We start from the raw sequence: 22,310 nt of genomic DNA on the forward strand, positions 1-22,310 counted from the left end.
AATGATATGTAATAAATGGAAAAAAAACCCATTTTGTTTCTTATGCCATTGAAATTTTCCTCTCAAGATATCTGTAAACCCTCAATTGAAGATTATTATCAGAATACAATTGCATTAAAACCTATGATTTTTCTACTCAGTTGAAATCCTAACTCAAAAACATTATATATCATTGTTTCTCCAAATTGTGCCCCTCTACTTGCTGACGTGAGAATGCTTACCCTGCTTGTGCACCTGGTCCACGCTTCCAGTTTTTAGTGGAGTTGTGTTACTTTTGTTATGTCGTATGTATTATGTTGGTTATTTTGTATCCTTTGTTGTGTTTGTCTGTTTTCCATGTCCGACGTTTGTTCTGGATTGCATTCTTTTGGTTTCTGCTAGAATCTTGGTTCCATTGATTACTCTTTAAGCACATAAATCTACCTCACATTTTGGCAAGGAATGTCTGAGTGTTAAAGATGCTTATCTGAAAAAATATATTTTATTCAATGAAAAATTAGATGTACTAACTTCAGACAAAATAAAATCCACTTTCTAAAGGCCTGTTTTTCCTCTGTCTAGAAAACAAGTAACTACCTTGATACAGTAAGACCCCAGTATACAGTGTATGTATGCCACTTCATTGTACAGGAACATTGTACATATCTCCCCATGGTGGGTTTAGAATGAGGTTTCCTCTACTAGCTCTATTTGTTTGTCTTAAATGTGAATGAAAGTAAAACATCAACCACTAAAGGAGTGAGTATCTGGTAATAGTGTTCACACAACAGTATTCATTTATTATAAATCAAACCTTAATCCAGTGGTTACCTTTCTACCAAGGCTGCCTTTTCTTTGTCCCAACATGTTCAGATAAAATTTTTGAAGCAATAGTTTTAAGGGTCTTTAAGCACGCCGTAGTATTTTCCTACTTTGTATCACTAGTATTTCTCTGGGTTATTGTGTGTTATTTTTGAACATTTCCTCCAGTGGTGTGGCAAATCAGTTCCCACTCTGAAGAAATTAAGAGATCTAAGATGTTAAGGGTAAAATCTAAATATGATGAGCTAATTATCTTTTTTTTTGTTTTGGTTCTGTAAGATTAAGGGTCTATCCCAATCACTGAACATTGATTCAGTGAGTTTTGTGAGCATTTCAAGTTTATTGCTCTTGTTCAAGTACAAAGACAACAAGAAAATAATAACAGGACATAAAATGTTTATTAACCAGGCTACAAATAAATGATCTGGGATCTCATAGCAAAATAACTACTGCACATATACAGCAACCAAAGACTGGGGACCAGTCATTGTCGAGCCATTTAATTATCTGCCCTTGAAAACTAGTCAGGATAATTCAAATATATTACATCTAAGCTGACTAGGAAAGACCTTAAAAGATCTGTTTAACTACCATGCTTAGTTGATCATCCATTTCAGCTCCAACGATATTTTCACTGGCCACATAAAGGCCACTTAAATGCCATTATAAACAATAATTCCAGGAAAAAGTTTAAATCAAATCCATTTAAATATACCCAATTGTTTTAATTTTATCAGGGACATATAATACATATTATATGTCCAAGTTTTTATCAATTTCCTTGTTTCCATTGGTAAAATTTATTGTATATTAAACAAGAGGCTCCCAGCAGCCAGAATCGCTCACCTTGTTGAATTTTGCCTTTCAAAGGCAATAAATTAAACAAGAAGTTGTCCAACAATTTTGACTCAAGAAGTCTTTGGTAGGACTATCACAAGATATTTTCAACAATTGAAAGTTTCTTTTATTCTATCATAGTTTTCAAGACATTGACTGAAAACTATTAAAACAAATTGTTTTTCCCCTTTCAAGGGCAATAACTCTTACAAGGAGTCTGAAGACTTTTGTAGTCCTAATAATATGGATCATTTCAGCTATTGAAAGAATTTGGATATACCTATTGGTTTTGGAGATATCTGAAAAATTACTGTCTGACCCTTATGTTCTATTTTTAGTAACGGCGGCCATGTTTTTTGATTTCGCAAAATCAAAAATGCCCACATTAGTTCTATGCAGTATAACCCAAGGAACATTCATACCAAGTTTGGTTCTAATTAGTCAAGTTGTTTTAGAGGAGAAGAGTTTTGTATAATTGTTAACGACGACAGACGATGATAGACACCAAGTGAGCTAACAAAAAAATGGGAATTGTCAAGTTTGTACAAATTTATCTAAATATCCCCATAAACAATAAATATCAAAAATAGAACAAAAGAACTAAAGGCTAAACATATGGTTTTCCTTTCCACATTCTGACCTACAATGAGTTGGAAACTTTATATGAACATCATGATTTATGTCAAAGTGATGAGTTGTGACACTTATTAACATCATATGTACAACCATTTATAAATGAAACATTACTAGAGTGAAATGGATGAACTAAGGAGCTTATAGAGCTGAGCAAGACTGTAATAATGACACTCCTTAACAAATGAAAATAGACAACTATACAAGTATATGGCACAAGACTTGATCACATGACAGGACGTGAGATCTATTGTCTCCTTTTCTAATTCAGCTCAACAGTTCAGAGGTAGACAGATGGCGCTACAAGATCTTTTAAGGCTGTAGAGTGAAATCAATGAAAACATATTCCTACTATAGATCTTCAGTCAGTCTGAAGAGCTGAAGTGTAATTCATCAAACCTTATAAAGTATGATTTTAACTGATTTCACCTACATTCTGTAAGCTTAATAATCATAAGAGCATGTTTTTTTGAGAAGTTGAACATTCTAGCTCATTCTGACCAATTAAAACTGAGGTAACAATGTCAATACTCAATACTGACCAATCAAAATTACACATACATGCATGTGTTTAAATATACAGATGAAGACAAATATTCCAAAGATTTACATAGCTTAACATCTGCTTTTATTTTTTTTCCTGATTTTCTTTTAAAAGCAAAATTTCATGTAACAGATGTACAAGATTTCTCACATCAAACATTAAATTGGACAGGCCTTCTATCACATATCACATAATCATCAACCTTCTGTGAGATTTGTTTTCGTTGAATCATATCAAAGTTAAAAAGTTAAACAGTTAGACAAATGTTATAGAATAAAGATCTCTATAAAAATATTGTTTAAAAAGAATAAAGTTTCTAAATCTCCATAAAAGTAATGAGAGTAAAAACTAACAGGACTACCTGAATCTATAAGTTGCACTTGTTATATATAAATTAGTATCTAACAAATAAACACTTTTTCCACATAGCACTTTCAAAGCACAGAACATAGTATGGCATTATAAAGGGAAATCACTGTAACAGGTTAGCACAGGTTGAATATTAAACTCAACATTAAAATTAATCTTAAAAATTTACATCTTCATGTAAATCAAATTCATAAGAACTCTTCCTTTAAAACTTAAAATAGTACTGCATAAACATTTTCCTCCAATGTTTACAGACTATTTAAACACTATTTTGAACAAAACAATAACAAAGAAATAATTCCCAGTACACACAATTTTTCTGCTTTAGTTCTGAGGTTGGAACATCACATTAACATTGAAAACATAAACATAGCACTAATAGTAAACAGTCAACCTGTCAATCTGCTCTGTAGTCATGACAATTCATCAGAAAAATATTACATGATTTCCATAATTTCACATAAAAGCAATATACAGGAATCAATGTGATTTTTATGAATTCTGGTAATTTTGCTTCATTAGAAATCAGAAAACATTGAAAGAAACATACAAGAAATTCATCTATTACAGCAAGATACATGTATGAGAATATGAAAAAGAGCTAGCATTTCTTAGTCTAAGATTTTAATTTGTCTATGACTCCTACAGTGATTAGAAATGATGAAACATCCTAATACTTTCTTTTCGCTTCTTCAGAAATTTAGTCTTATATTGAGAACTTTGAACCCTTTATTTTGAAATTAACACAGTTTCTTAATAGAATGTGTTAATTGGAATCAGTTTGTGAACTTTTAACAGAAAGTTTACGAAAGAATACTTGTAATATAAGCGAAATGTTAAAAGCTACACCTTTCCTTCCTTACTACCTGTAGTCATGACAACAGAGCAGGTGATAAATTAATTAGAATCAATATTGAAAAATCTGTGATAATAGCAACATACAATATTTCCACAGAAATTACTTGTTTATGCACTCTTAGATGCAGAAATAAATACAACCTCCCCGTACAGTTACACTGTATCGCTGCCCAGTACGACACACCCTTGTCAAATAGATATATAGGTATATACAATATATATTTGTTTATCTACATAATGAAAAAAGAAATATACTTTAAGGTCAACTGACACAAAATGGTTGAAGCAATACAAAACCTTGATCTTAGATAAGGAATCTAGAGTTATCTCCCTTATGACAGGGTATTGCTCAATGAATTATTGAAGAGAAAGGCACCATTTACTGAAACATGTTTCACAGGTGTAGATGCAAAAGTTCCTATAAGAATATTGTATCATAGACAGAGACATATTTTACTGCTTGACTAAAATTATTGGTTTGATTTTAACAGTTTTGATTTCTGTTATTGCATATTTACAACAGAGAGGAAACCAAAATATTTTGAAATCATCTTCCTGTGAAATTTCAGTTTATAAAATACAGACAAGTTCACATCCTGGAAATTACTATCACTAATGTTTTAGACAACTGATGCAACAGTCATGCACAACAGCATAAACATACACCGGTATATCAACTAACAAGTTTTCTCCATAAAATTTGGACTTAGAAACAGTCTCACTTCTACTCTGTGAGATTATACAATTTCTGGTAGTACTCTACAATATTTTGTACTTCTCTCTTGTAATTCAAGCCTTTACAAACTTCTTCAATTCTCAAAATCAACACAATAAGTGCAGAGTGTTAAAGTGTTCCACCTGAAGGGTGACACATCAGGTTCTTTATGTATAGAACCTCACATAAAAATGTCACTGGCTAAGTTGTGGGATATCATGACTTCTGATTCTGAGGTGTTTCATTTGGATTTAAGTTTAGATCTAGTACTTCTTTCATTAGCGGCTGTATAACTTCTGGATTTACTTTCAAGAGAACATGAGAGTGTTCCTCATTTAAGTTACGAATATCAGTCAATTTCATCAGCAGCTTTGGGTAAATACTGCGGACTATTTGAGGAGGGTACCTAGATTCTAGGTAACGTAACAGTAACAAGGCATATTTGTCTTGCTCTTGAGAAATATAAGCTTTGTCCGTAACATTTGGCCGATCAGGGGAAAATAGAGAAATCACAAGCAGAAGCATCAGCATTGTTTCATCCGCTTTCAAGTCAATGGCAAGCTGTCTTGTGAACTTCATGTGTTCCTCAAATAAATTGGGACCTTCAGCCATTCTCATCTGCTCTGTTGTCATAGCATGATCTGAGTTATCTAATGGATCCAGCCACTGTTGTTTCTCCTTATCAAATGTTATAACTGATCGTAAGATCAGAAGCTCAATGCTACCTCCTTTAAGTAAGCTGATTTGATCTAACTGAGAGAGAGCCTTGAATGACTTAATTTTCTTTGCCATGTCAATTACTCTACGCACACTGAGCTCTGCAATGTTCACAAGATCTCCAAACGATGGTCCTTCCTTCCTGACAGGAGGTTCCATGCACACTTCCAGGGACTGTCTGTAAGCAGATACAACCTCACCAATGAGGTATTCTTCATCAGGCTCCAATGACCTCATCTTATACTGCGTAGAACTGACCACACCTGACTGTGGACTCAACTTTGATGTTTCTTCCCTCATTTTTCTAAAAGAGAATCGAACTGAAATTAGTATAAAAATAGGGCCTGCAGTAAACAATCATAAAATTTAATTTTTCACAATGACTTCAAGGAAATTATCATTTAAGGAAGTGAAGACATTAACTTCAAATTATATCAATTGCATGAGGATATTTGAAGATACAAATTAAATTATAAGTTACTAATGTAAAATGATTTATAGAGAATCAAATCAATATTTGACAGCCATTGAAGTTTGTAGCATTGATCACAACATACAAAAGAATGCTACAGCTTTCACACTTAGATCCTACATAACACTCTGACATGTTCAAATAAAAAAATTCTATGTAAAGGAATTTCAAGAATTTTCTACAGTTAAATTGACACAAAAGACCAACAAGTATGAAGGTGTTTTTTACTGGATATTATTACCAGTATCATCTGTATCCTCTCTCAGTAATTATTTCAGATTTCCTTTTTCCTGTATCCTTATGTATTATGTTATGTATACAGTATAAAAAGGCAAATACTTTAGAACTGCTATAAAAATAAATTGCTTTTCCTGGAAGTATTTTAAAAATTATATCTCTTTTGCATAAATGTTTGAAAGTGGTAATTGAGCTATGTTAAGTTTACCGCATACTGTCTTCATGTTTTACTTTTTGGAACACAAGCCCAAAACTTTTAATTTATGTTATTTTTCTATATATATATATATATATATATATATATATATCCAGAAGTATTTTAAAAATTATATCTCTTTTGCATAAATGTTTGAAAGTGGTAATTGAGCTATGTTAAGTTTACCGCATACTGTCTTCATGTTTTACTTTTTGGAACACAAGCCCAAAACTTTTAATTTATGTTATTTTTATATATATATATATCCAGATTTTTAGACCTGGTACTGTTTTAGTCCCATCATACCTATTTTCTTCTATTCTTTGTCTTTTTCTGGTCTTTTCTTCCTCTGTAAGGATGTATTCTTTTCTCATTCCAATCTCAAAACATTTCCTAAGTCTGCAACGTTTACAGAACCTCCTGTTTGACACATCCATTTTACATTTCTCTTCATAAGGACATTTGAAGTAGTCCTGAAATTCAAAGAAAATATGTGTTACTTTTCAACACACTTATACATGCAGGGTGATAAAGATACCAAATGAACCAATCTTTCTATACAAACACCATCTAGTCTTGATGATGACTTCTTTTTCTGATAAAGCAAAGCATGTACCAGTAACTGGAGGTTGGTTGAACACCTATTAACAGTTTAAAAAAAAAACTTATTAATTCTTGGAATTGCTAATTCTTTAACCATCTTATCTGTCTTAACCCTTTACTTCATAATGATATATAATGACTTCTTCTGAAGCCCCTTCTTTTCTAAGGTTTACAGAAGAATTTAGCCATGGATTTCCCTGCACCTTTTTGGCTAATCTGACAGCAAATCTTGAGGCCTTACAACTTTACCAAATATCCTTAAAATTCATTCAATAGCTATATATTATGGATTTAGCAGGTTTCTGACTCTACCATTTCATACTGATTTAAAAAGAATTAAAGCCAATTTTCAGTGAAAAAATTGACAAAAAAAATGCATTTTCTCCCCCTTTTAGGACAAAGATTTTAAAAATAGACCACAAAATATATTTCTCTGGTTAAATTTTTCATGAACAAATAATACAGGTACATTTCAAGTAAATTTTTATCACTTATGTTAGGTTTTTTGGTTGAATCATTCTTAATTAGATAATTTTCAATAAGATGATGTGTAGGACAGTGAAAGAGAAACACATTGTAAATGTGACTGACATGTAATGCACTGCATGTTTTCCATATCAATCTTGTACCTTTATGACAGGTGTCATATGATTTAAATCAACACTTTTACATTAACATTTCAAATTCATCTATTCAAGTAAGTCATTATAGTGATAGCTGACTCCTAAATCAATCTTAGGAAGGTGACAAAAGTTGGATTCTATTTCTGAATGCACTGCTAAAACATTTATCATCTTCTTGTGCTTCACCTTTTTTATGATTGAATAAAAAAATATAACTTATTGATAAACTATACCATAAAAACTTTTTCATTCTAAGGATCACATATACCCCACCAGCTGCCATAAGAATTTTAACCTATCATTTAAAAATATCAGCTCAACTGCAATAAATCTGCTTAACTAAATCTATTATTTACAATATAAAGAACTTGGATTTTTTCTTACAGAAAAAAATAAATAACATATAAATGTACTATAACATTGTAGAAATGAAAAGTATCATGGTTCTGATGATAGAAACTTGACTACTTAGCCTGACCCTTTCAGAACCCCATATGTCTAACATTTGTAGAAATCATTAGAGATATTCAAAAGAATCAAAACACTAATTCATAATTTGAGTTTAAAACTGATTAATTATAACAGCAAGCGACTGAGATTGGTGTTTAATGAGAAGAGAAGGTATTGATTTGGCTGTCAACACTGCTGTTAGAGATAATGACAATACATGGTGTATGTGACATATTCTAACGTTGTCAATATATTATGGATTACCTTTTTTTCTACTGTGATTATTCAACAGTGAAATTCATGCAAAATTATAAACCTTACTGAAAACATATTAATGAAGATATTGATAATTAAGTTTTTTCATTACAAACTAAATAAGAACTTGACAAAAAATCTCGTCCTTAAATGTTATCATTAAAGTTTTCCTTCTATAATACCATTAATAATTCAATAATTTTATGACAGAAATGATGCTTAACTTGACAATGATGTTTCCTTTTTCAGTTAACCTATAAAAAAAATCATCAATTTTTATTAGTTACATAATTTTAAGTTACTTGTAGCAAAGTATGCAAGATTGTCTCACAACAAGGAGACACATAGAACAATAGAACTCACTTCTCCTATACAGTTTGGTTAGTTACATTATGTTGCTGCATTTCCTAGTGATACAATTTTCATAGTGACATATCTTAACTATATCTGTTCTCCTATAAAGTTTGGATTTGGAATGAAAAAATAGAAACTTATTTTTAATGCCCAAACAACTACTGCCCAAATATTGCTTTCTAACAGTGACTGTTGGTCAAAAGTTTTCTGTGGACAAATATGTTAACATGTAGATAGAATATGTATAATTACTTCTCAACTTGGTCAATACTATTCAGTTATCACATACTTAACAGTGATTTTTCCAACAGGGATGCATCTGATACTACCCAACATTATCAGTTTTAATATCCTGTCATTGTCTCCCAATCATAATGCGGGTACAACCTTCATAAGTTTTAAGTTTCCACCAATCTTGTATACGACCAAATGTGCCACATATGATAATCATATGGTGCTCAATTCATATGATAATCATATGACAATCATATGATATTTAACATAGTAAATCATATTTAAGGATGGATGTGTCACATTTGTTTGATGCCATCATGACTCTGAGGTGTTGAACTGGACATAGAAAACCACAAATTTTATGATTAAGTAAAATTATCTTCAATTAAACTAATAAACAACTTCTACAGCTTCATGACTCAGGTTAAATTGCAGAAATTCTTTGCATATTGCAGTTTAGTTTCTTCAATTCAGATGAACAATAAAAAAAATAAAAATAAACAATAAAAAATAATTTTGAAACAAATAAAACCTTAGAGAATGAAGAGTATTCATTTGTGTCCTTAAAGATTGGATTCATCAATTTCATTTTTACTCAAACAAATTTCATAGAATAAATAAATAATAAGTAAACAGTAGAAAATTTAAAAGGTAATAAGTATACCTATAAAATACAAAACATGTTTATAAAAGTTCTTGTCCAAGAGAAATAAGCATCAATTTGATAATTAGTTTTGTCCGATTCAAAATGAAATGAATTGATATAAAAATATGAAGGGATATTCTCCAATGAACCAAATTATAGTACATGTAGTCTGAATATTTTCCCTCTTGTTCACTGACCTGTTTTAATTATCATTTTCTGAAATGGGAGTCATGTATAGGACAAAAAATATGCAGATAGATATATGACAAAAAATCTAATTTATCTGAAGACAGAAACCAGGGGTGAATCAGATCACTGTACAAATATTGACTCAATACACAAATTTATTTTTCTGAACAATAAAATCCTACAATGTTGACTTGACAGTATAGAAATTCAGCCTTGTAAAATTGAATCAATTTACCAAATATTGTCCTTCTAATTTTTTCTGCAGTTGATTTTTGGATTCAAGTTGAGATAAACTAAATATTAATTTAGAACTACATGTAGTAAAGTATGTGGTGTATCTCTCTTCAGGAAACCACAACATATAATCTTCTGTATTACTAAGTACTGTCTCATTTGGGTATAAACTGAATTTAGAACAACTCTTTTATGATACAAAGGTTTATTGTGCCTAGTGAGTATGCCATATGTTCTCAATATCTTGTAAACTCATACAAACTTTAATGACAGTCATCTACTACATCTAACAAGTTGGATAGTTTCAATGAAGTATTCATATATTCAAAGTGTCGTTTTTTTTCCTGTTAAAGTAATTATTGAAACCTAGACATTTCCAATAACTTAAAGTACACACAAAAACCAATTACTTCAAACTTAATATAGATATTGTAAAACAAATTACTTCACTGCAACTTGTCTCTCACTCTCTTACCTTTTTAAAATATGTTTGGAGTTTTTTTACAATAAAATCAAAGTTGAATAATCACAAGATTTATCTGGTTATGGAACATATTTACAAAGAATCATAAATAAAATTAAGAAAAAGACACCTACCAATCCCTTTGGTGCATTTCTTCTGAAGAATGCTTTACACGATTCACATGAGATGGCATCAAAGTTATAGCCTAGAGCTTTATCTCCACATACACCACAGTATTTATCCTCCTTATTCTTCCGAGATTTTTGTGAGGCCAAGTCAGGTGATATGTCCATTGGACGGTAGACCCCTGCCATTGAAGGCACTCCATTGCTATTTGAGTCTTCAAAACTGTAATGAGAAAAAAAATAATATTACAGCAAAAAAAAAAAAATAATAATAATCCACCTGTAATATATAAAGTGTTGAATGACTGAAAAGGTTAACATTTGGTCAAATGTGCATAATTAAAATATCACAATATTTAAATTTACACATTTTTTCTTTGGTGGAAAAAGACCACCTGTTGAAAGAAATTTTTCCTGAAAAACAAAATCATACAGGAAGATACAATCACCATAACAGGAAATTACTTTTCAACGAAAACACCTACTATACCACTTAAAATATCTAAAAATATTTGAACAACACAATAATTTTACACAAAATGAAAAAGAAACCTGCCTAATTCTTTGTGATTTCAGCTTAGTCTTAGGGCAACTATGCCAAAATATGCTATAGGAAGCCATTCCACATTATATTGAAATGTCAAGAATGACTGCTATATAAGTAAATAGGTGTTAATCATTAATCTATACCTGCAGATAATGTGAGAAATCAGAGAAAAAAACACCATAACACATCACTGTAATCAAATACCTTATAAACCACTTCATCAGCCTTTCATTAATACATTCAGTTGAAGGTAAAAAAAAGTACAAGACATTGAACAAGGTAAACAGTATTTTTATAAGTGTAAAAAGAAGTGAATTGTCTGATATCATTTTTATTTGGAAACCATAAATGTTTGACAAGCAGTCACAAAGATTTAGCAGAGTGATTTTTCCTGACTCATTTCAATGAATGTTTTCTGTATAAGTACATGTAGGTCTAAAAGTTCCATATATTGTTGCAATTTTGGATTTTTTTAATTCCTAATTATTGGACATTCAGATATTCTTATTTTATCATTTGTAATCAAATAACTGAGAGCATTTTTCTAGTACGCTGAGTATAAGGCGACCTCACAAATCTCTTCTTTTCTTGTACAAAATTCTTGTTTCAGGATTACAGAATAAAATGGTTTTCATCATTTATCTTCAAAACCGTTTTTTTTTTTTTTTTCAAATTTCAAGCCATCTGATGATCATTGATAACTGCAGTATCTTTGTGCAATTTCCTCAGATATTAGAACAAATTGTCTTCAATACTTCACATATATTGTCCTACTTAGTAATACATAAAAACTGAAAATGTGAGTTTAATTCATCTGCTAACTATCATAAAAAATCAATACTATACTGCAATCTTTAAAGAGATATCTAAAATGAGAATATTTACAAATAGTAGTTATCTCCCTTTGATGAGAGAACGAACTTGCACCAAATAACCTCTTGTCCTATTTTAGTTAAAGCCACAAAGTATTGGTGAAAATATTAAAACCTAAAACACTCCCTGAATGGTGATTTACCTGTTTAAAGTACAATATGAGTGATAAACAAAGTAGAAGAATATTTAACATGATTTCTTTTCCAGAAGTTTATTCAATTATATTTATAATATTGAGCCTATTTCTGTTTTTATTGACTATTTCTTTATTCATTCCTAACAGAAAATGTTGATGACTTCCATAAAACTGACAAATTGGTATAATGTTTTTCTCTTTACTAGCCAGTAGAAATTGGAGTTCATTCAGTACAATGTAAAACTTCCCCCTGTGTAAATGACTTTTCACATGAAAGAATCATTTTATGTAATTGCACAAGATTTTAGTAGGCACATCTGGAAGATAACAAATCTATTAGAACAAATAAATGAGTTTCCCTGGTATTTACATTTACCAAAACTTACACCTGATCTCAATGAAGTCAATTTTCCAAATCCTTCTATTGGACCTACAGTTAACTTATTTTTATCCTGAAGACAAAAAAATTGTGAATCAACTGAAAACTAAAATAAAGTTGGTTTTTTTTTGTCGTTTCATGGATTATTAAACTAAAACAAAGCTTTCCTGAGCCTTGTATAAAGTATTATTCTAGATTAGCTTGATTTTGTACCACATTTTACCCTATTCCTTACAGTAAATCAATTAAAAAAACCTTACTTCTTTAAGTATAGAATCTGTAAAATATGATAAAATATCAGAGGTCCACACACTTTTACTCACAGTATTGTTTGAAAACAAATAAAACTCATGTTTTTGTCCCTTTTCAGCTCGTAATTCCTATTAAAAGAGTATATGTCAGCACTAGCGGTTGCTTTCACAAAAGTCATCAGTGAAAAAATTAATTGTAGGTATCGACATCTCAATACCGAATTATAATATGAAATTGTAAATTATGATTAATTTTACACTTACAACTTTTTTGTGAAATAAAAAAAAACAAAACCCAATATCAATGCAAGTTAGTTACAATATCGTAGAGACCGTAGAGACCATATGCTTTGACTTGAGTTGTGCAGTTAGATGCTTTGAGCCCCCAACTACAGAGCAGTTAAGCATAAACACAAAAATAAAATACCAACCATCTTCCTACAGTATGGAACCTTGTTCTAAAACTTTATAAAGATCCAATAACTAGTATTCAAGTTATTGCATGAAAACCATGTGTCTACAGAAAATGATGAGGCATACCATTATATGACCAAAGGAAGGACACATACTAACTCTTCCAATGTAACTTATTGCGTGATAGGTATGAAATGATGGAGACCTAGTGATGACATAAAAGGAAGGTTGATTATTCTATAGGATAAACTGTGTGATGAAACAAGCAAGTGCTGGTATTTCCATGTGACGAAACAAGCAAGTCCTGGTATTTCCATGTATGCACTTAAAGCTTATATAAATAGCAATAGATAATCATAGCTATTAGTATTTTCATTTTTTTTCTTTTAACCTTTTCAGTTTTCTTTTGTTTAATATCAAGCTAAATGTTGTTTGGAACAACAGTAAACTAAAAGGACCAACACATTTTTACAACTCATAATAGTAGACAAGTAACATTAGGAAGAAGACAAGTCTATTAAAAGCAGGAAACAATTTCTTTTACACCAATATCAATTAAAAGATGTAAAATATAAGTGCTTCTTCAAAATAATAAAACAGACTTGAACAATATCTAATAACTGAAAAATTCCTTCCCTTCAGCTTTAACATATGGTTAAGAAATAATCATAAAATATAATTGGTGATATTAATATAGAGTCTGCATTGATCCATGCAAACTAGATTGTATGGTAACACATCTGAATGCTATTTCCTGATCAACATAGAAACACAAACATCAACTAATTGGCAGAGAAAAAAAATAAACTTTTGATTAGGCATGTGAAAATACAAAAAAGTCTTAGTAAATTATCAGCTTAAGACAAATTATTTTGAGTGTATGCAAGGATGAAAAAACAGTTTGCCTCCAGAACAGATGGTGACACAAAATCACTGGCAATACATTGAACTATCTTAAAGCACTGGATGTCAGTCTTAAAATAGAAAGATATTTATAGCTCCATGAATTACAAGACAAACACACCTTTCTCCTTAGGCCCATTTTTACTACTTGAAAATAAGACATTACTAATACAGAAAACTGGTTGGAAGGAAATCATGTCAATGAAGTACCAATGAGTACCAAAGGATGACACTTGTAAACTAATTGACCTTCATGTCAAGTAACTTATTACTCCAATATTGACATATGACTTAACACTAGTTATTTAATATCACTTCAATTTTTTAAAACTAAAATAAAGAGTAAATTATTTGTATTTTAATATGGGTGGCAATCAAAAAATATCTGGCAGATATTTCTTGTGAATTTAATTACCAACAGCCAAATATAACCCTTTTCTTTTATATATTTTTTGATAGTAATCAACAAGCTTAGCTGGGAGCTATCTGACGCCTTGTTAACCAAAAGTAATGTGTCCTTTGTGAACCCTTAACTGATAACAAAACAAACTTCTTTTCTTTTTTATTCACTTCAGGTGCAATTTACTTGACAAATCACTCCTGGTGCAAAAGCACTTCTATAAATTCGACAAAATAAGCATTTTTTTACTTATACAGAGAATCAAATTAAAAAAAAATGTCCTTATCTACAGGTAAGATCCAATATTCAAAATTAAAATATTAAGTAGGGCCTAAACAATACCTTAAACTAATGTCAAACATTTGAATGACAATATATTAGCAAATATACACTACATGTAGAGACAGGAGGTTTACATGGAATACAGCATGTGTTAGAGGTCACACAAGGATATTGTAGACAGTACCAAATAATCTGAGCCTGAAGAACAACATTCTTTCTTTAAACTATAATCGAAATGTCAACAAACAAAAAACATATTATATAGCCTGCAGTACAGCATATTATAAGGTTATCTTAGTCTAATTATACTGATACAAGCATCCTAAAGGCCACGATAGAACTCTTGGTAGTACTAAATCACAACTACCGGTATAGGTGGTACTGAGGGGAAAAAATTATACTGGCACCGCCAACATGTTTTGAGTGTGTACTAACATACAATATATGTTGGTAAAACATTCTTATTTGAAACTTTGATTTGTCAAAAAAATTGATACACAAAGTTAGCTTCAAATGGTAAAAATCACGAGCTTTGACTCAAGTTTTTCTGTGGTTATCTGTTAGTGTCATTGTCTGTTTCTATTAACTTCTCACCTACAAATACATTGTATTAGATACATTTCATTTCAATTTTATCATTTATTCTGAGCTGCATCCAGTTGTTATATAGGGCATCATTTATACACTGTCCATCCTTTTAAGAAGATACACAATTATATTTGAATATTGGAGGGTACTTTTATCAAAGTGACTTTTACAACCAAAAACTTTGACCATAAATAAAATAAAAGTACACCAACATATTTCATTGCATGTGAACTTTAACCTGATAATTTGACCATAAACAGAAATAAAAGTACACCATCATATTTCATTGCATGTAATGTTCAATCTAAAAGAACTGAAGCTTTTTGGTCAGTGATCATTGTTGTCAACTTGTGTTCTTATACCAAAAAACCAACCTTGGTACAAAAGTAACAGGACGATACTGATCTTTGACACGTACATTTAAACATCATGCAATTCTGTATTTGAGGACCATTGTATGCAGGTGGAGTTTGATTGTATCCATTGTTTTCATAAGTACAAATGTCAAAATCTAGCCCTGCCACATCATATCTTATCACAAATAGTTCTGATACTTGTCTATCAATTTAATATTTAAAACAGGGAAACCCAGTAATCATTAGATCGACAGTCAGGGAGTATTGTAAGTGATATTGATGAAAACTATCCAAATGTGAAAATAAATGGTTCTATCAGTAAGACCATTGTAATATCAAGTTATTCTGCTTTACTAGTTAAGTATTGGTATGTTCACCACGTAGTGATTCATCTTGTTTACCTGTGGAATCATGGGATAGGTCACTCAGTACATTTTTTCAGCATTTACTACTATATTACAATCATTTTTGCTGATCAGTTAGTTGAAGGTCTTTAAACTAAATAATGTCCCTACACACCCTTCTTCTAAATTTATCTGACAATAAGTATTATATAGATTTAGATTTGTGAGTACAATAAAAAGATTATTCTGATGTGACATATTACAATCTTACAAAGAGAAAGTTTGCCAAAAATGTACCACTTTTACCAAATACTTCTTCTAGAGTTAAAATATACAAAATTCCTATCTTTCCAGAAAGAACAGTTACACTACTTAATCAATATAGAAACAAATTACTACATGTACAAACAGCACTACTGTAAAAATTGGAACTGAAAAACAGAAGAAGAATCACATGTATTTTCCTCTGACATAAATGTGTAATAATACCTTCTATAAGTATCATAATTATATTCCATTCCTAATAAGATATTATTATTGACTGATAAAAGCGTATTACATGTTGTTTAACAGTATACATATTCCAAAGGAAAGTCACCAATAGTTGTTTTCCTTCTTAAATAAGTATCGATTATATTATACAAGTACCAAACCTAATGGTACTTTACAACATAGATTGTTTGCTCTATCATCTCAAGATATAATAGATTTTTTTTTATTCCTCAGTGTGCTGTTTCATCATAAATACAAACAAAAAGATTTTTTAACAGATATTCAAAAAATATTTTAAGTAAATTTAATTGCCAAAGAAATTTGAACAGTAGTAAATACCTTCTGGTAGTCAGTCCTAAGAACATTGTGTATAGTGGTGACCTATTTAATTTCTCCAAGATTGGTCACCAACTCCTCTACCCAACAAAGTACACGTGCTTTAATGATTATGGTACAAGTCATGACTGCTTTCAAGGTCTTTACTTATCATACGGATATATAGAACTAAGATTTATTGTTTAACAGTTTCTATTCTACTATTTACATGAACTAAGAACCAGATGTAAGTAGATTTGAAAATACATTTCAGCAGATCAATGTTTTTCTTTACTTTTTTTTCAAGAATTATAAACCAATATTCAAATCTATGCAGGAATTTAAAGAACAAAAAAACAAACAAATAAATGCATAGTAAGACTGTTTTCATCTTATCATGCTGTCTTTGTTCATCTTTAAACATCTTTGGTGCTAAAATGGTAATTTTGTAAAGGCTGATAATATTTAAGATGACACCTCACATTTAAATTGAAAAGTTCTTGAAAACACCATCAATATCACTAATAAAAGACACATAAATATTTTTTTTGATACATAGGGCGAGGATATATTGGAATGTAATGGGTATTTGATCACCTCTTGGTTTTACTTGTACTTTCTTATGCTTCAATACACAACGTACTTGATAACCCCTAACACTACACAATACTCATATATCTCAATGCAATGTCAACTTTGTGGTCTCATAATAATACAAAATTATACCAACTGCCAATTTATGTGCCTTGTTTATAAAAGGTGAGAAGAATTAAGTTGACAGTACCAGTGCTATAGAGCTGTCACTTTGAGAGCCGATAGGATCTCCCCATGAATAGTAGCCCTCAAAGCTTTGAACAATCTGAGCAAACTACACAATACTTGTCAATTAAGTTGTGAACAAAAGCGAGAAATTTTACACGGTCATTCTTGATCAAATCTAATAGAGACCAGTATCACTAAAATCATAGTAATCAGTCAATAAATATTCATATAAAACATTGGATAAACAAAGGCTTCAAAATTTCAATACAAAATTATTGAGAATACTTTGTAAAGAAAAAAAAGCAAACAATTTTGAAAGTAAAAAGATGTCATATTATCATATAACAACAATTTTCTACAGACCATGTTTTGGCCAACTTAGTCATGGAAGTTTACCATATACAAAATATACTAACACAAGGTATTATTGGAATTTGAAATTATTTTGGGGTTAATTTTCTAAATTCTAAAAAAATTCCAAATTGAAATAATACCTTGTTCTAAACACATTTGTGTGTTCAGTTGAAATTAGCGATGAACAAAAAACATTTTATCAGGGCTTTTCTATGTAGGAAACCCCAATAAAACAGTAACTTGCAGTGGCAAATCAAAGATCTGTAAATGGAAATCATAGGTATTACCATCTATGTTTCCTCTTTATTGAGTACTCAGGTACTTATCATGTTCTATGACTATCATTTCACTGCAAATGTCCCTGATATATTATGTTTCAGAGTTTTCACTCGATTACAAATACCCATGATATATAATGTTTCTGAGTTTTCGCTACATTGCAGATGTGAATATTTCACTTCATTTTTCTTCACTATTATTTTGTTATGGAAATCACAAGATATTGTTTCCAACACCAAAACTTGTCAATAATAAATTTGATAGCAAGCAGCATCAGGATTAAACATGCAACAGCTTATTTGGGTTTTTGTCACTAAATATGGAATTTAAACAGATGACTTCATGTAACTAGATTATCAAATTAAAACATATGTCCAGTCCAATGCTTACATGTTCTGCTGAAAAGAGAATCCATTAAATTCTGTAACTAGAAATCGATAAAGATTGGAAAATACCTCTGGTAACGGAAGCTTAATATTTCCCCATCACTTAATTTATTGAAAATTTCATTTATTCACTATTGATATTTTTATAACATTGGGATTAAGAGAAAATGATTTATTTTCATGAAATTTATTCCACAAATGAAGAGAAAAATGTAAATTAACTATTATAGTGGAAACATATATTATGTATTTGTCAGTATGTTTCATGCTAAGTCATCTCATTGTAAAATTGTCATGATCATTATAAACAATAAAGACACAATGTTTTGTATTCTAAATGCAGCCTTAAGCATTAAACAGTGACAGAAAAAGCGCATTAGAAGGTTTTTATGAGGTCAGCAAGATGTAAAAACATTTTAAGCTGGATTATGCTTTATTCAAACTTAGACTCTCTCCACTAGGACATTCATTATTAAATGTATTTAAAATTCAAATCTCATTCTCTCTTTTTGACGAAAGACACTAATTAGAATGCATTACAATTCTATGGACAAACTTGTAATATAACAGATGATTTAAGTTTTTGTCTTCCAAATAACTGCAAATTGCACTTTTTCCTGTATTTATATAAAACTTTACTGAGGAATATTTTCAGATTAAAAACTTGTAAGGTATATACAAATGCCGCACACTTCTTGTCAAGGTCTGTCTATCAAAATCTCCGCCACTGCAGGTAAATATCCCAGAGACAGGACAACCTCCAACATTGCAGGTAAATATCCCAGAGACAGTACAATCTCCATCACCGCAGGTAAACATCTCAGAGAGAAGACAACCTCCATCACTGCACATAAACATCCCAGAGACAGGACAACCTCCACCACTGCAGATAAACATCCCAGAGACAGGACAACCGCCACCGCTGCACATAAACACCCCAGAGACAGAACAACCTCCACAACTGCAGGTGAATATCTCGACATGACAACCTCTGCACCTTAAATAAATATTTCAGAGTCACTGCAGGTAAATACCACAGAGACAAGACAACCACCACCCATCCAGGTAAATATCTCGAGACAAGACAACCTCCACTACTGTGGGTAAATATCTCGAGACAAGACAACCCCCACTACTGTGGGTAAATATCTCGAGACAAGACAACCTCCACTACTGTGGGTAAATACATCAGAAACAATCTGATTGGAGCACCTGCATCTAAGATACATATGGTTAGGTGTTACCAGTAGAATTTATGGATTGACTGAACCACACAAACCAGTGAAATTGGTACCCCAAGAATGAGTTTCTATATAGATGATAAATTTTTTTACACATAGAAAATAATTTTTTTCGCACATTGGTTTCATTGGTCTATTTTTCCTCCTTTGACATTGCCAATGGTGTAAAACATATTTACATACAAATAACAGGAAGGAGAGATTATAGACAATCCCACCTTCGGAACACTTATATAGTACACAAAATAGACGACTATGTGTCCCCAGAGTATAAAGATGAGTTCAAGTGAAAGTTAAAAGTTACTATTCAAATTGTTTCCTAATGCATAAAAATGTTAATAACTTTTGTATAATATTTTGTATTTGTTAAATCTTGCTGAAAATGACATTCAAATATCAGAGTGAAAGTAGTCCTATAAAACAGATTTGCATATTGTACCCAAATTACTGTACTGAGGAACATAGTGAGAGTTTGTATCTTTATTGATTAGTGATTCTGAAGGAGGAATACCATCAATATGTATTGATAAAATTCAACTCCCTTCATCTTCTCTTGGATCTTATCTGTATGGCCCACTAGCTGAGCTTATACCAAAATTCATAATATAACATAAAAGCTTCACACTTGTGCTTCTTGAAGATTGCTATGTAAGCGGATTAACTAAAAATTTCTATTGATACCTTTCTCCGTCACTGATCGTCAAAGCCTGGCTTTCACTAAAACCTTTATCTTTTACTGGCGGCCCATTTACTCCTCTTACGGATCATAAGCACTGCTTTTCAAGTTTGTCTAATATATGTATTTAACTTGAGCATGAAATATTGATGATAAAAACTGTAAAAATTATACCTTCAATTTCAAATTATCACATAAAAGTTAAGTCAATATGTTTAAAGTAAATGTAAAAAAAAATATTACTGTAGGAACATAGAGGTTTAAAGTAATGGATAGCATTTCAACTTGATTACAGACACACTAAAATACTCTTAAAAAAATGATAATAATTGAAATGAAGAGAATAAAGATCTGTTCAACAAGTATTTGACCAACAAAAATAACTTCAAAGCCTGATAGATAAAGTCAAAGATGATCTCCTAACCTGAAAAAAAAAAACTGATGGCTGGCAACATGTAGCATGTCTAAAAAAATCCAGCAATGAAGGTAAATTAAATCTGGTTGCACTAAACAGAATGTCAAGAATCTCACATTTAGCTCTTTAATGTACCAAATATATTGTACTCAATGTGAAAAACACATTTCAAATCAGTTCATAAAGGCCAGAATACAGGGAAAAGCTAGCGGTTACAAAACATCAATATTCTGTCAGCACTATAAGCACTACTTTTATATCAAATCTGTGACTAAAATGAAATGAATTGAAAAGAACTGTCTGCATTAAATTACTGTAGTTCTAAATAAAATTTTATGATTTTATCTAATTGGTTATAAATTAAATACCCTTGACATAATAATCATAATATGATGACAGCCATTTTCCCCCTCAATACTTTATAATGACGTGAGTATATTGTTAGTCATTTTACGCTTTATAAGTGGACCATAATATGATTACATCAACTTTTTGTGTTAGTAAACATTCTTCATTCAATAAACTTCACGTAGGAAGAATTTGTTTCATACAAAAAATATTACCAAAACATAAAAATAGAATGAATCACACAATTGTTATCAATAATCACTACAAGTACTTAGGGATTGTACAGTAAAATGATGAGAACTAAACAACAACAAACTAATACTCATTATATTTGTAGACCAATCTAAAAAAAATTAAATGGGACGTCTTTTAATAAACAACTAACTCACATTTTTTTAAAAGACACTCCAGGCCATGTAAGACCTCAAACATTCAAGTTTTTTTTTTTAAATTCAAATGTAACAAGTCAAGCTAAAATCTGGTGGTAATAATTGTGTTGTGGTCATCTTTTAAATAAATAATTATTTTCTGATGAATATGAGTTGTCACAAGTTTTTATATGTACAAGATATGTTACATTATAAACTTGTCAAATGTTGGGAGTACATTATGTGTATTGAGTCGCCATGCCACATACCCTAAGGCTATAACAATACACTTCCCAGTAGTGTTTTACATGCTATCTGGACTTTGTATGCAATATGTATTTGATCCTTTACATAGATAATAAAATCAGTGAACATCCTTTTGACAATTTTTCCCTTTTGTAATCTGAGATGAATAAAGGATGGCTACTTTGTTCACTTCAATAAACAAATTATTCATCGAGGAAGCATGTTGCAATCAAAAGCTGCAACAGTTGTGCATGATCTTGTATTAAATTAACATAATATCACTGATACTAATTGTAACTTTTTCATCTTATTAAGTGTAAAACAAAGCATTGAATTAAATCCCCTCTGAGACTGGACAAAATGGTTCACAATGCTAATTCCTACCACATACTAACAGACA

The 22,310-nt window shown here is 30.7% G+C and overlaps 1 protein-coding gene across 9 annotated transcripts in view; it reads right to left on the minus strand.

Annotated features, from left to right (window-relative positions):
• Window positions 1-1,180: 1,180 nt before the first annotated feature.
• Window positions 1,181-22,310, minus strand: part of LOC148623008 (vitamin D3 receptor-like) — a 117,615-nt gene continuing 96,485 nt past the window's right edge. For all 9 annotated transcript variants that reach the window (XM_088573450.1, XM_088573449.1, XM_088573452.1 and 6 more), the window contains 3 exons: window positions 10,565-10,778; window positions 6,686-6,852; window positions 1,181-5,778 (listed from right to left, as the gene is read on the minus strand). In XM_088573450.1, the coding sequence (XP_088429576.1) occupies window positions 4,974-5,778; window positions 6,686-6,852; window positions 10,565-10,778 (1,186 nt within the window). In that variant the 3' untranslated portion in view covers window positions 1,181-4,973. The remainder of the gene's footprint in view (window positions 5,779-6,685; window positions 6,853-10,564; window positions 10,779-22,310) is intronic.

This window comes from Perna viridis, chromosome 3, assembly GCF_037379345.1.
Source record: "Perna viridis isolate PV_CMFRI_1.1 ecotype Kerala chromosome 3, ASM3737934v1, whole genome shotgun sequence".
In the NCBI taxonomy this organism is placed as follows: Eukaryota; Metazoa; Mollusca; class Bivalvia; order Mytilida; family Mytilidae; genus Perna; species Perna viridis.